The 15,452-nt window shown below is 34.4% G+C and overlaps 1 protein-coding gene across 3 annotated transcripts in view; it reads left to right on the forward strand.

The window, feature by feature from the left end:
- The first annotated feature begins 2,671 nt into the window (after positions 1-2,671).
- Positions 2,672-15,452, forward strand: part of COPB1 (COPI coat complex subunit beta 1) — a 32,793-nt gene continuing 20,012 nt past the window's right edge. Inside the window, exons 1-8 of one of the 3 annotated variants that reach the window (XM_033121283.1) lie at positions 2,672-2,796; positions 3,532-3,681; positions 6,942-7,171; positions 7,583-7,752; positions 9,274-9,388; positions 10,604-10,696; positions 12,326-12,463; positions 14,421-14,540. In XM_033121283.1, the coding sequence (XP_032977174.1) occupies positions 3,591-3,681; positions 6,942-7,171; positions 7,583-7,752; positions 9,274-9,388; positions 10,604-10,696; positions 12,326-12,463; positions 14,421-14,540 (957 nt within the window). In that variant the 5' untranslated portion in view covers positions 2,672-2,796; positions 3,532-3,590. Of the gene's footprint in view, positions 2,797-3,081; positions 3,102-3,425; positions 3,444-3,531; positions 3,682-6,941; positions 7,172-7,582; positions 7,753-9,273; positions 9,389-10,603; positions 10,697-12,325; positions 12,464-14,420; positions 14,541-15,452 lie in introns of those variants that run through there. The other 2 variants (XM_033121284.1, XM_033121285.1) reach the window with 2 other exon arrangements.

Consider the following 15,452-nt stretch of genomic DNA (forward strand, 5'->3'; position numbering starts at 1 on the left):
CTGGTCAGCCAATGACAAGTAAGATTCCCCATGGTGGGGGGGAACAACTCAAGCCAGGCGCAGTAAAGTGGGGACTTGTGGGGTCGATAAGAGGTGGGCACAGCCCCCCCACCTTCCCGCAGCTAAGGAGAGCCTCTTCCTTTGTGGCTGCATTCCTTCCCACAACCTGCAGGGGAAGAGATTCAATGATGTGCTCTCCATCTATTCATATGCATAAAGGTTTTGTCCCTTGGGGAAGGATGTACATCCTGAGACTTAAGGGTTCCGCTGCCTGCTGGCAAGGGTGATTGGCTTGAATCAGTTTCCTAGTATGATGTGTAGGATTCACAGATCTTGAGATTGACAAACTTTATCCTCACCTAACTAATAAAAGCTAATGCGTAGGCCCGATTTGGGGCCCAGTTCTTGAGACTGGAGCCCCGTGGCCCTGTTTACACTCTTACTGGCTACCGTCTTTTCTTAAACCTGCGCCATCCTCCTCACTCCCCACAACCCTCGTTGCGCGGGATGCGACAACTTTGATATAAAGATAATTCACCTGGAATTTATTAAGTATGTGTGCATCTTTGAAGTACTGGTATGGTTTAAAAACAAGAGGCAGTAAAGTAGGTGACAGATTCAGATTCTGGTCCCAGCTTTTTCAGTGTTTGACTATTTTGCAGTTTTGGTTAAGTCCCTTTTCTCTAGACCTTGATTTCCCAGACATGTAAGTTTTTATGAATCTTGGTATATGACAAAGTCTTTGCTCTCAAATAATGTGTAATTTAAAAAGCATTCAAAATGATGTAATTACATGCTAGAGTAAAAATAAGTCTCAAAACAAAAGTGCACGTTTTAATAAGGAAGAATTAGACTACATAAAGTTCTGATGCCTGTTTAACAAGCTCTGTATTTAAGAATATACAATAGTATATACACTGCCTCTGACAATTTTAAAATCTCCCTAAATGAGATTTTAAAAAACATTTTCTTTCCTTTTTTCATATTTAACAGTTTACTTAATAACTTGGTCACGATAAGCCTCAAATTATTCCATAACACAATGGAGCCTTCAGGACAACTGAAGGGGATACGGTTAGTCCTACACCATTCACCATGGCCCTAAACTGCTGAGCTTTCTTATTGCTAAGTCTAGTTTTTATGCTCTCTTGGGCTTCATTTCATGCCAACAGATTGTCATTTCTTGGTAAGTGGGCTTGGAAACCAGATAACTGCAGTTGTAAAAAATCTCATGTTAAAAATGAATACACAAAAATGGGACAACCTGTTGTACAGACTGCTTGGGTTGATCTCAAGGGAATTATGCTAAGTGAAAAAGCCAATCTCAAAAGGTTACATTGTATAATTCATTTATATTACATCTTGAAATTACAAAATTATAGAATAGAGAACAGGTTAGTAATTGCCAGGTGTTATGGAGAGAAGTGGCTGTGACTATAAAATGTTAGGAGTGATACTTGTAATGGAATTGTACCTTAACTGGTGGTGATTACTGGAATCTAAACACGGTAACTACACACATGAGTGCATGTTAACTGGTAAAATGTGACAAGTGAATGTATCAATGTCGATTTCCTGGATTTGATATTGTACTATGATTATACAAGATGTTACCACTGAAAGAAACTAGGTGAAAAATATATGGGATTTCTGTATGTCACTCTACAATTATCTCAAACAGTTTTAAATGAATGCACAGGATTTGAGGAGCACTCAAAGTGTTATAAACACATGGCCTTTGTGATATATTTTGGGTGATCAAGGAATTTTTTTGCCTGATGGCTCCAAAAACAAGTCTCAAAATATCTGGATTTTAGATGGATGCTCTATTTGTGTTCTAGCTCCCTAATCGAGGTGAACCTGTTACTAAGGGCAGGTCCTGTCAGACCCCTTTGTATTCACAATATTTTTCTTAAGGCTTCAATTTCTTTTATTAATAAGTGGCCGAAACCTTTCGTGGGGGAGTCTGGTATGGAACCTTAAATGGGCAAAACCGAAGGTGCCATGGCGAATTGTCACTGTAAAAATTACGTCTTTTGGAGATAGTAAAATCCTTTAAAACAGTGACTGTCGATCTCCCTTTATGCATAAAAAAATTCAAATTTACTGGATGTTCAGAATGGATCGGGAAAGGGACCGTTACTAAAACAAGCCACGTCATACAGCGTGACTTTGGTGTTCAAGCAACTCCAGCCTAACTGCAGAGGCAGTGATTCAAATGACTGCAGATGTTAAGAACTGAAATAGATCTTCATATAATCTAGTGTCCCTTATTAGAAAAACCGAAGTTACTAACTCAAGTAGTATTCAGTTACTTTCCCAGTTTATTAGTGGGTGGACGGACTTCTAGCTCCCGATCTTGTGCTCTTTTTCCATTGGATCAAACAGTACTGTAAAATGTTTCCTCTCTCCCCAAGCACTTCCTCCCCTTGACTGTTTTAATACCTGGAATAGGAAACAATTTCTAAATAGCATTCAAGTTACCACAGCGCTTAATTCAAGCTTGCAGGGAAAACATTAAATATGTATTTCCAATCTTTTCTGCGGCCTAAACCAACCATGGACAAGAGAAAAAAAAAGAAAGAAACTTACAAGACATACTTGCAGCGCGCAACCGCAGAACGGAGAAAGCATGTCCTCTCTGCGTTGCCGTAGGTGCTAGACGGCTGCAGCCTCGGTCGTCTCCCCACCCCTTCCACGTCAGCCAAGGACTCCGCGGAGCCTCCGCTACTGCTGGGGGTTGGAGCAGGAATAGACGGTGTCGCGGTTGCCCCTGTTGCTGCCCCTCGGAGCCAGGTAGCGGGCCACGAACCCCCAACCCCAAAAGCGTGGTGGGCTGAGCAGAGTTGGAGGTACTGGCTCTCTAGCGGGAAGATGCGGAAGGGCAGAGACTAGGCCGCTCGCGTCCAGGCCTGGCGAAGTGGAACGAGGGGTCTGGGAAGCTCTGGGCCGGACGCCCGGTCCCGGCCTGTATAGTGGCCATTGGTCTTCTCCCTCCCAGGCCTCCGGGGCTCGCCGTTCCAGGCTGGGACTTGCTTTGCAGGGGAAAAGGGACAGGAAAGGGGCGTGGAGGTACAGCGCACCGATCCACGTACGCAGAGGCGAGTCCCACCGATGAACACGATAAAACACTTCAAGGTTTTAGCAGGTTAACCGTGCACAGGGTCTCTTAACTTGAGCAGTTCAGGTTGGGTGTTAAGTCACTTCTGTAATATGGTGGGGTGGGGCTGGGGGACTGTCACTGTATTGTGGCCCTTCATTCTGCAGTGCAGCATTCTAAACCCTGGGCGGGGTTGTGGAGTAGGAGCTAATATACCTTAGGTCAAAACTGATAAATGTTTTTTATTACATTAGGCTTTATTTTTATGGGACACGATATAGGTTAACCCTCCCCTTCTGCAACTTCAATATTTAGAAGCCAAACTGAATCAACTTTATAGACAGTAAGGATCACTCAAGTTACTGCTTGTGTTTTTGGTGTTTTGTTTTTGGTTTTTACTTGTAATGATATCCTTGTATTTATTTTCCTAGATTTCCTGGCATCTGTGATCCTTTAATCTTGTATCAAGGGTTGATTATAACCAGGAACCATGACGGCTGCTGAGAATGTGTGCTATACGTTAATTAACGTGCCAATGGATTCAGAACCACCATCTGAAATTAGCTTAAAAAATGACCTAGGTAAACTTTGATCATATTTGAAAAAGAAAATGAAAATTAAAAGCTTATTTGTATTTCAGGTTCTTGTATAATTAGAAATGCTTAATTTGTGCCTAAATATTTTCTTCTAATATCTATCTCTTCAGTAAACCTTTTGCCTTACTAAAAATGAAAACTTGTTACCTTTAGACTTGCAGTATTGGTTTTTGGAAACAAAACATCTCAGTTTAGCCTAGTAAAACTAAAGAAATGTGATAGTTTAATTGTTAGACATTGCTAAAAATAACATAATGGTTTGTGTAGTTTAATAACATTCTGCTTAAAAGCAGTTGACCGTTCTCTATAGGAGTACATAACAGGTTGAGAGAATGTGTATTTGAATATCTTAGTTTCTTTGTGTATTTAATTCATATTACTTAGCTTGTAAAACCAAAAGAACTTTGTTCTTTGTGTTCACCACCTGTTGAACAAATGAAATCAACCTTGGAATACACATGCATTTTCCAGGGTTAAGCTTTTCATTTTAAAGCATTATGCGAAGGAGAAAAGGAGTATATTTCTGAATTTTAAAAGTGTATGTCTCCTTTTTCTGAATGATTCTGTCAAAAAAAATGTTAAGTAATGAACGTTCCAAAATAATGATTCTCTTTTAATTGAACTACTAACTTAAACTGATAACTACTGGTTAAAACAGAGTAGAGTGAAAATTATGCTTCAAATCTTGAAAGTATCTTTAAGAAGATAGTTTGCAGTTTGAAAGGAGACAGTTCTTACTTGTATATTCCCCCCTCTTAATCAGTAATAATGGAATACCTCCTGATTTTAGATTACTTAATATTAGGTTTCTACTGAGGTCTAGTTTTAGAGAAGGAAGAAAGAAAACCCTCTTTTATGGCATTTAAACTGATACCCTTATGTACAAAATATATGTACATACAAAATATATGTATATACATATATATACTCATACGTATGTTGTGTATATACATATTCACATAAGATAGTAGAATGGAATGCAAATTAATGAATAGACTTTCTATTTTTTTTCTTATAATTTAAAAGTTTTCATTTTTAGACCCCTGCAAAATACTTAAGGTTACAGCTGGGAAGGTAAAGAACAAAACCTGTTCTTAATTATAACAATAGCCTTTTCTTAATTGCAGCTGCCTTTACTACTCTCCCCCAGCCAATAAATAAATAAGTAGTCTAAAATTTGTGACTTTATCTCAAAAGAGTTGAGATGAGAAACTGTTTAGAAGTAATTTCCAGTTTAAGTAACGAATACTTTTTTGTTTGGTGAAATAGTGAGTTGCTTTACCTACACTTTTCTTTACATTTAATCGTTGGAATGAGCTCTAATGACTATATACGTTCCCCGGAGAGTAGGAAGTACTTAGTGTATTTTGGTGCACTGAAGTGATATTTGAAATTTTCCATATTTTTGGTAGTAGTCATAAAGGAACAGAAGATATAGATAGAAACATCCTTCACCTCAGTTTGAATTGTTGAAATAAATAGAAATTGGGTTTGGAGGGGCTTGAAATAAAAATGGTGTAGATTTTTTTACAAGTTTGCTAGTAAACTTTTAAAACTTAACCTTTAGTTACAAGTGATGTTCTAGCCTGCTAAACTTTTAGGATTTGCTAATTTGTGAAAAGTAGACAAAACTGGAACAAAAGAAGCCATCAGCATTATAGTGATATAATTTTATACCTTTTGACTCTCCTTTACACTATCAGATAAAGTAGGAAAATTCTTTTTTTTTTTTTTTAATTCAGAAAGGCAACTTTGGGACAAAGAGAGGAAAACCTGTTTAGGCTCAGTAAATACAACTTTAGCCACATAGAACTTTGACTAGTCTGTCTTATTTTCATGGTTATTGCTCTCAGCTGCTGTCATCTCTCCTGATGCTTTTCGTCATCCTCACAGATTTAAAAAACTGAAAGTTTGCCCAGATTGATACTCAGTTCATCCTTTCACGTTTATTTCTTGATTTGATGTAGTATACATCATATTTTTTTTTCATATGTGGCAGGAAATTGAATATGTTGAAGCAGGGAGAGATGCATGAGAAGTTAATCTGTTTTAAACAAAATTATTGACCTCTTTGGGATATATTTGGCAATAACCCTCACTGTGTTCTCAGTCCCTATACCTGAGGATATTCTCTCTTCTGCAACATGTTAAAATATCATACCAAGCTAGGAATAGGTATATCGTTTTTGGAGGCTAGAATGAACTTGAGATTTACCTCGTACAAGGTAAAATCCTTCCCATAACTTTCGACTAGTCATTCAGTCTCTGTCTCTTTGACAACAAGGAACTCTTTAACAGCCACTTTGCTCTAATTGTTGGAAATTTATTTCTAGTTCTGTTTTTTTCCCTCATGATAACTCGAAGATTATTAAAGACTTTTGTCATCTCTCTTTGTCCTCTCTTCTAGATATTTGTTTATATTTAGGATCAAAACAATTGTAGTAGCATTGTGCTTGTCTCTTATATTTCTGCCTTTGAATTTTGGATCTAAAAGATGTACCATAAATTCTTGTATGCAGTGATAATGATGCGACGTTATAGTCTGTGTAAAATATAGTGCATATTTTTTTCTAGGTTATGTAACAGTAAACTAGTACCTTAAATTGTGTTATCCTTAATTCTAAATAATGGCAACTAATCTAGTACCTTTTAATTTTCTTGCAATTTTTTAGGTAATTTCTTAAGAAAGATTCTGAAGTTTTATAGCCTGTAGAAATAATGATAGGATTTTGGGATTAATCTAATTTTTAGTTCCCAACCTTTTTGATGTTGAGGATCTTCCTAATGTGGAAAACATGTCACTGATCTCCCCCACCTCCATCATAGTGATTGTAACTTCGGTTGAGAAAATACAGACTGACTTAAAAGCTACTTTGAACTCAGAAGCACTCAATAGCATCTGTTTACATTTTGAAAAATAGCTGCATGTGTGTTTGAGACATATATTATTTAGTATACCTGTAAATTCCTGGCCTCGACGTTAATTGCATTGGTTAGGGACCAAAGATATAATCCAGTGCCTTCATATTATATGTATAGAATCATGAGATTCAGAAATAAATCACTTGTGTAAAGTCATAGAGCTTGTTTGTTTGGGGCATAGCCAGGTAGAGAACTCTTGTTACTTGGGTTAGTGCCTTTATTAACCATTCTGCTGATCAAGTGAGAAAATATTTTAATTGCTTTTAAAATTATCTGAGGAATTTTATTTTGAAATAATTGCACTTGTTTAATTTTTGAATCAGAAAAAGGAGATGTGAAGTCAAAGACTGAAGCTTTGAAGAAAGTAATCATTATGATTCTGAATGGTGAGAAGCTTCCTGGACTTCTGATGACCATCATTCGTTTTGTGTTACCTCTTCAGGATCACACTATCAAAAAATTACTTCTGGTATTTTGGGAAATTGTTCCTAAAACAACTCCAGATGGAAGACTTTTACATGAAATGATCCTTGTATGTGATGCATATAGAAAGGTAAACTAAATCATAATTATCTCAGCATATTGCTTTGATTTTAGATGATTGTAAAATTGGTAGAATGGGCTTTGTTTTAGTCTTTAAAATTAAATCTTAGATAAGATGTAGAGTGTAAATATTTGGAACTGAAGTTATAAAGAGTTATTGTAAAAAGTTTTGATACTTTTTTTCAAATATTTTTCATGCATTTTTATGTTGTTAATAAAAAACAGTGGCACAGAATATGACATTGATGTGATACATAAAAATTGCTTTAATCAGCAGGAATTTGATGGAACTTATCTGATCATCTAGGTCTTTTTCCTCAAACCTATTTTGTGATTTTCTCATTGGAAAATGTTGCATTAAAAACTTTTTTTTAACAAAATGTTGAAACTCAACATTTCATATTTAAATTTTTTATATCAGGATCTTCAGCATCCTAATGAATTTATTCGAGGATCTACTCTTCGTTTTCTTTGCAAATTGAAAGAAGCAGAATTGCTAGAACCTTTAATGCCAGCTATCCGTGCTTGTTTGGAGCATCGACACAGCTATGTTAGAAGAAATGCTGTTTTGGCCATCTATACTATCTATAGGTAAATAAAGAAATAAAGACACTCCTTTAGCCTAGTTCTGTTTAGTCTTTTAGACTAGAGGCTCCAAAATGGTTTCTGACAGATTGTATGCAGCTTTCAGATATTTTTTGTTTGGCCTGAACAAGATTTTTTTTCCTTATCATCAAGTTGTCAGCATTGAAAAATCAAAGATCTGGGAACACTGGGTCCTAGTTTCTGCATGACAACAATCTGCTGAAATTCAGTGACAGTAGCCTCATTTAAACAGGTTGTACACTTTCTAGTTTATAACAGTACTTGTCATTCTCAATTGTATTACTCCAGCCCACTTAATTAATTTATTTACTTTCTTAGTCCCTATAGGCTTTGAGTTTTTGACCCTGTTGTAGAATTCTCTTTTTGTGGAATGTGGGTCTTGTCTTTTTACCCTTAGAGACCTTACGGAGGGAACTTCTTAAAGAGGAAGGGTGGCAATTTTCAGCTGATTACTGTTGTTCTTAGAAAGCTGAAGATTTTGGACTTTAAAAACAATTCAAGGAACCAGTTAGATGAGGCTAGAATGCTTGGTTTTTACAATCACTGGTATTAGTCCGTTTAGAAGTAGGATATCATTTTTATAAATATCTTTGTACTTTAATAGTTGGTTGTTACATAATTTCACAGTTCTTTTACTGTTATATTAGCTTTTGTTACCTGTTAGGGAAAGTGGTTAATAACAGAGTTCTTTGAAAACTACCATACAGATTACACAAATTTTAATATTTACGCTACAGTGCATGCACAAAAATTATGCCGTTTATAAGACAATTTGAAATTTGAAAACTGTCTATATGGTGATATTAAAGAATTGTTAAATTTTTTAAAGTACAATGTTGGTATTATGATTAGTTTTAAAAAGAAAGAATTCTTAATTTTAGACAACGTACCAATATATTTACAGAAGAAATGATAAGTGGTCTGGGATTTGCTTCAAAATAATATGGGAGGAGAAAAGTGGGGAAAGGGTATAGGTGAAACAAAAATGGCTGTGAATTAGTCATAGTTGAGGTTAGGTGATGGTTTTTATTAGCTGGTGTTCGTTATTCTGTAGACTACAAATACTTAAAAATTTCCAAAATAAGAAGTAAGTTAGTGAGTAAGTAAGTGAATAAATATAGTGCATAACTAGTAAAATTCAAGGAACTATTTTTTTCTCTAATAATTCTTAATGAAGGATCTTTTTAGTACCTTGATGATATTATTATGAGCATCGATATTATATTTCTAAAGTATATGAAAGACAATTATTAAAGATAGTTGATAGATGGCATATTGAATAAATCAGCTTTTTCTACATTGAACTAGAAAAATTTGATAACTTAATAGATGAAGAGGGAAGCTTGTGATTCCTACTCACAATTTTCTAATTGACTTAATGTTTTGAAAAGCAAAACAATTGATAGTGTTATAAAGTTTGATAAAAGTTAATTTTGATAGTGTCCAGAGAGTTACTAAAGTAACAAAGTAGGTTTTTATTAAACATGGGTATTTTTTTATTTCAAGAAATTTTGAACATCTTATACCTGATGCCCCTGAACTGATACATGATTTTCTGGTGAATGAAAAGGATGCAAGTTGCAAAAGGAATGCATTTATGATGCTAATTCATGCAGATCAGGTGAAGTACTTTTTAAAAGTCACTTTGATGGCTATATTTAAATGAGAATTAAAAGTGTTACATAAGTTTAATCAAATTTTTAGTAATTTTGTTTATAGAACATGTGATTTGTATGTTTAGATTTATTTAGATTTTTGAACTTAATTTGTATAAAAATACAGTTTTTACTTAACCTTTTCTGGAATATTGCTTCTGTATATATTCTGTTTTTTAGGTAATAGTGGCGAGGCATTTAATAACAACTACTTTGTTTTTCCAGATTGAAATTATTGTGGCCATATCCTGTGGCACTTTACTTTGAGGCTTTGATTGCCTGATTTTCCTTCTCTTGTTATAGATTTCAAATTGTTCAATAGAGAACAATAGTAGCTTTGTCTAAGGTCCACGCTGAGCCATGTCTGCCAGAGAAGGGTGACGGTCAGTGTAGATGTGTGTTCTTACTAGGCCCTTCAGATTTCATAAGCAGATATCAACTCTGTATCCAGCTCTGTCTGAGGTTAAAGTATGTGGATCCGCTGGTGATTAGCAGTGACTGCACACCTTGGTGGCATCCAATCTTGGAATTTTTGCTATCCAGTATTTATTATCAAATGTGGGAAATAATATGCATGAAGATTAAACAATATGTAGTCTATTCGTTCCTTTGAAATTTCGAAGCTGTCATTTTATCTTTGTAAACAACCTTATAATAAAACTCCTTACTTAGTTCACAGTGTTTTCCCCTCTTTACAGTTGATTTTACTGACCTGTATTTTTATTTTACCTACATGAAGGAACATAATCAGAAATAGTTCAATGAAATTTGTTGATACTTTTACTATAGAGATATTGTTGAAGCCATAGTTCTCTGTAGCACAATGTTCAGTATATGAGAATTGATGAGATTTTTCTTCTAGGTCTCAGAAATAGGAATAACTACACCCCTAAACAGCTGGTTTGTTTTGATTGTATAGATGCTCTGAGTCATGACCCTGAATACATACTGTTTTTCTCCTTGGTTTAGCTGCTAGAAAATTCAGACCCCAGATGTGTGGCCCATTTTTAGACTATGTATTTGACTTTATGTGTTAACCATCATTTTTTTCTTTCAGTTAATTTTTCTTTGTCCTGATTTCCTCATTTGTTTTGTATTTTGTTGTGTATGTTTTTTAAAGTTGCATGAAGTCCTTTTGTTGAATGAGGTGGAGTTTGATAAATATATTCTTATTTGTTTAGGATCGAGCTTTGGATTACCTAAGTACTTGTATTGATCAAGTTCAAACATTTGGAGACATTCTTCAATTGGTTATTGTTGAACTAATTTATAAGGTAAGACTAATTATGATGCATAAAATAAACTTTATCAGTTTAAGGTAAGAGTAAATAGTCTTTTTCTGGAAAGCTGCTTCATTGCTAGGATAATATGTTTTAATTGTAGAAATGTTTGATAGCATTACCTTTTAAAATCTTTTTTAGTTTTTCCTTTGCTTTATTGTGTTTTCCAAGTACTTGCTTCCATTCTTTCTAAACCATTGTAAAGAATTCTATAAAAACATATGGCTTGACCCAACACAACTGCAAAGAAATTGTTATGTACTGTTCAGTCATTGAATAGATTGTGAATTAGGCTTTGGGGTAAAATTCAAGATCTTTTCTTGAGTACACACAAGACTACTTTAGAAATCTAAAAACAAACAAAAAAAGCCGTAAATACTTTTATGTTGCCTGTTTGCAAAAGAGAAGAGAGACTTGATGCTAATATGACACTGCAGGCCTTTGACTAACAGGAAATCTAAAACTAGATAAGAGATTTGGTTTTAAAATGAAGTACTTTATTGGCAACATTTTAATTTTATATTTTTTGAAAAAATTGATTGCATCTTAACGTTCTGATAAAAGATGCAGTAACATTCATTTTTGCTGTTGATACCATTGGAGGCCAATGAAATGTATATCAGGAATGACTTAAGTAGGATGATATGGACAAAAAAATACCCATAGCAGACACTGCTAATTCATTATAGCCATCTTTACTTCTGCAGGAAAGAAGCCCCTTTTAGTATAGGGTACCAGTCATATGGAAGTGGCGTTTCAGATGAAACCAGAATTGTAAACATACAGTTTAATTCATGTGTGTGATTTAAGAATGCCACTGAGGTTCTCAAAAATAAGAGTTCTCTGCTATCCAGTGGCTTCTTTGGCTAGTAGGGTTCATATTATAGGAAGAAGGATTAGCTTTTGAGTCGTGCCGAAGTAATAGAGATTTAACTGGATACATTTTAGGAAAATCTAACATAAATACTAACTTCAAAAGAGAAAAAATAAGGGATCTTTTCTTCACAGGTAAAGGTATTAAGACACATTTAGAACGGGATAGCAAATTTTAGTTTTCTCCTCAATATTGAATATAGTTCCAAATAATAAGTAGTACTTGAAAAAGAGGTTATCTTTCTTGCTTTAAGAACTGGTATTTTCCTTTTATCAGCTCTTGAGATTTATATAATCCACCATGTTTTCCCTTTTGACATGACATCCAGAATAAAAATTGAGGATCAAATTTAATAATCTGTCACAGTACCCATATTAGTGTACTTGGTTATTGTGTTGTTGTCCTTGCTTTTGTACTTTACATTTTCTTTTTTTATTTCACTTATGTGTAGTATGCATCTTTTATTATAAGTCATCTGGAAGCCGTTTGTGAAAGAGTGAAAATACAAATTATGATTGAATTTAATAAATAAATAATGTAACAATTATTTGAAGTAAAACCTATTTCTTTCTGAAATTACCAGTGTTCTGTTACAGGGTCTCATTCCAGGTTTGTTGGCATCTTCAGACTATTCTTAGTTTTCAAGTTAAGAAAAGTAGCAGCCCATAAGCTGACATCTATTTTTAAAAAATCAATTTTAAAGCAAGTGTCCATGAAGTCAGTTGAAACCTAAATGTTTTCTTCTCCAGGTCTGTCATGCCAATCCATCAGAAAGGGCTCGTTTCATTCGCTGCATCTATAACTTATTACAGTCATCGAGCCCCGCTGTAAAGTATGAAGCCGCTGGGACATTAGTGACACTCTCTAGTGCACCTACTGCAATCAAGGTACTGTTTGTTTCTTTCAGTGCCAGTTAGATAGATGATAGGTATGTTTATCACTTATGATTTAGTGACATTGCAATTTATTATGTGGTTACATGCGTTGTATGGTGTAGAGATAACTACAAATTCTATGAAATTATTGGATTCCTTAGTCCGATCTTCCTTCTTCCTTCCTGCTTTCATATATATATATATATATATATATATATATATGTTTACATGTACATGTGTGTGTGTATATATATATATATATATACATATATATAATATACATACATGGAGAGAAAGAGAGGCAGAGACAGAGTACCAATATTTGTAGTTTCAGGAAAATGATACTGGTAATTTAAGATCTCTCCCCATCTTTTAACTATGTTAAAAACTAGATCTGGAAGAATGAATTCTGGATCCTAAATGATGGATCCTAAAAAAAGTTTCCAGTGAGTATTTTCAATAATGGAATATTATCTTTCTCTTCTTTAGTTTACTATATCAAGATTATATGATGAAAAAAAAGACTATATGAGGAACCCCTAATATATTCAATAGAATGAATAGTTCTAGAAAGCCAGATCTTTATAAATAGGAGAATTTGCTGCTTTACTCACCGATACTTTAAACATTTTTTAAAACTTTTTATATTGAAATAATTTTAGACTTACAGAAAAGTTGTAAAAATAGGAAAAAGTTCCCATTATCCTTCACCCAGCCTCTCCATAAGGCTCATGTCTTGCATAATGATTGTATAATTGTCAAAACTAAGAAATTACAATTGGAACAATATTGTTAACTATGGACTTTATTCGAATTTCACCAGTTGCCCCACGAATGCCCTTTTTCTGTCCCAGGATCCAGTCCAGGCTCCCACATTACATTTAGTTATCATGTGTTAGCCTCCTCTGTGATAGTTCCTCAGCCTTTCCTTGGTTTTCATGACATTGACCCTTTTGAAGAGTATTAGGTCACTTTGTAAAGTATCCCTCACTTTGGGTTTGTCTGACGTTTTCTCACAATTACTTGAGGTTATGCATTTTGGGGAAGAATACCACAGAAGTGATGCACCGATCTCAGTGTCTCATAAAGAAGTACATATGTTGATATATCTCATTACTGGTGATGCTAACTAACCTCGATCAGTCAGTTAAGGTGCTGTCTGCCAGATTTCTTCACCCTTGAATTACGTTTTTCCTTTTCTAATCAGTAAATATCATAGGAAGAAACTTTGAAAGTGTGCAGATATCTTATTTCTCCTCAAACTTGCACCAACTAATTTTAGCATCCATCAGTGGATATTCTCTACAGCAGTTATTATTACTGTGGTATTTTAATGGTGGTTTTCTATTTCCCTCATTCTACACTTAGTAATTGGAATTCCACAAAGAACTATCCCTTATCCCCCACTCCCTCCCTCCCTCCCTCCTTCCTTTCCTTCCCTCCCTCATCAGTACAGGAATTTTACTGTATGGATTATAACCCAATATTATTATTTATTTTGTTGATTGAATTGAGAGCTCTTTCAGGTTTGCTCCTTTGTTGTCTATTTTTAAATAACTCAGGGTCATCTTAATATTCTTGACTTTTCTGTACTGTAATGCAGACTTTGTACCTAAAGTAAAAGATGCTCAGTAACTATACTTTTTGGAATTATCTATCAATCTGCTTTTTTCTGCCTTATTCCTTAGGTTCTACCCTTAATTTTTGGCTGTTGATGAGTATTTCTGCCTGTTGCAGCCCCTTTTCCTTCTTTTATTTCTGATGCTTCTAATCTTTTGTAAATTTGAAAAATTATGAAATTTGTTATACTTTAGGGACTAGAAAGACACATTCATCTGGGGAAAATGCATAAACTCTTAGTGCAGAAGTAGTGACTATGTTTTGGCTTCTTGAGGGCTTTATGTTTTTATATTTTCAGATTCTTTGAGATAGATGACTCCTTTCTTAAAACCTATTTCTTTTTATGTAGGCTGCTGCTCAGTGTTACATTGATTTAATCATTAAGGAGAGTGACAACAATGTAAAGCTCATAGTTCTGGATCGATTGATAGAATTAAAAGAGCATCCTGCTCATGAACGAGTACTACAGGTAAATATTATCTGAAAGAGGGACATCCTAAATAAAATCTTTTTCAAATTGAGATAGTTCCCAAGCCTTGCCCTTTTGGTTAGCTTGGAGACTGGGCAGTTTAAATTTTGCTCAACTAAAGTGTAACTCTTATATCACCATAGCCTTTTGGGGTATTGTCTTTGCCATAAAAAAAAAAAAAAAAAAATTTTTATAACTTTTTTTTTAATTAATTTATTTTTTAATTTTTATTGGGAATATTGGGGAACGGTGTGTTTTTCCAGGACCCATCAGTCGTTGTCCTTCAGTAGGGGGCTCAGCCCACCATTCCATACAGGAATTGAATGGGCAACCTTGTTGTTGAGAGCTCGTGCTCTAACCAACTGAGCCATCCGGCCGCCCCCAAAAAAACATTTCTAACATGAATTAATATGTTATCTTTTTTCTATTTGTGCTGTACTCAGTATTCTTAATGATAAAGATATATTTGTTTTGATTGGAATGTAATTTACATTTCTTGGAAAATAATTATACCAACTGATTGGGAATAAAAGATGATTAGATTCTAGAAAATATCAGCATACCTATTTAATCTGTGAGAATAATGATTGTTATAAAAATAAAGCCCCATGATGGCTAAATTCAGTCCTGACCCTGGATCAGAACAACAAAAACATTTTCTGTAAAGGACAGTGTTGGGACAATTGAAGAAATGTGAATATAGACTGTGTATTAGTTTATAGTATTATCAATGTTAAGTTCTCTGAATTTGATAATTATATTGTGGTTATATAAGAAATTATTCTTGGGAGGTATACACTAAAATGTTTAGGAGAAGAGTGTGATAAAGTATATGTGGCAAAATATTAACTAATGTATGTTAAGTGAATGTTATACAGGAATTCATTCTTAGACTTTTTAGAACTTTTTTTA

Source organism: Rhinolophus ferrumequinum, chromosome 11 (genome assembly GCF_004115265.2).
Source record: "Rhinolophus ferrumequinum isolate MPI-CBG mRhiFer1 chromosome 11, mRhiFer1_v1.p, whole genome shotgun sequence".
In the NCBI taxonomy this organism is placed as follows: Eukaryota; Metazoa; Chordata; class Mammalia; order Chiroptera; family Rhinolophidae; genus Rhinolophus; species Rhinolophus ferrumequinum.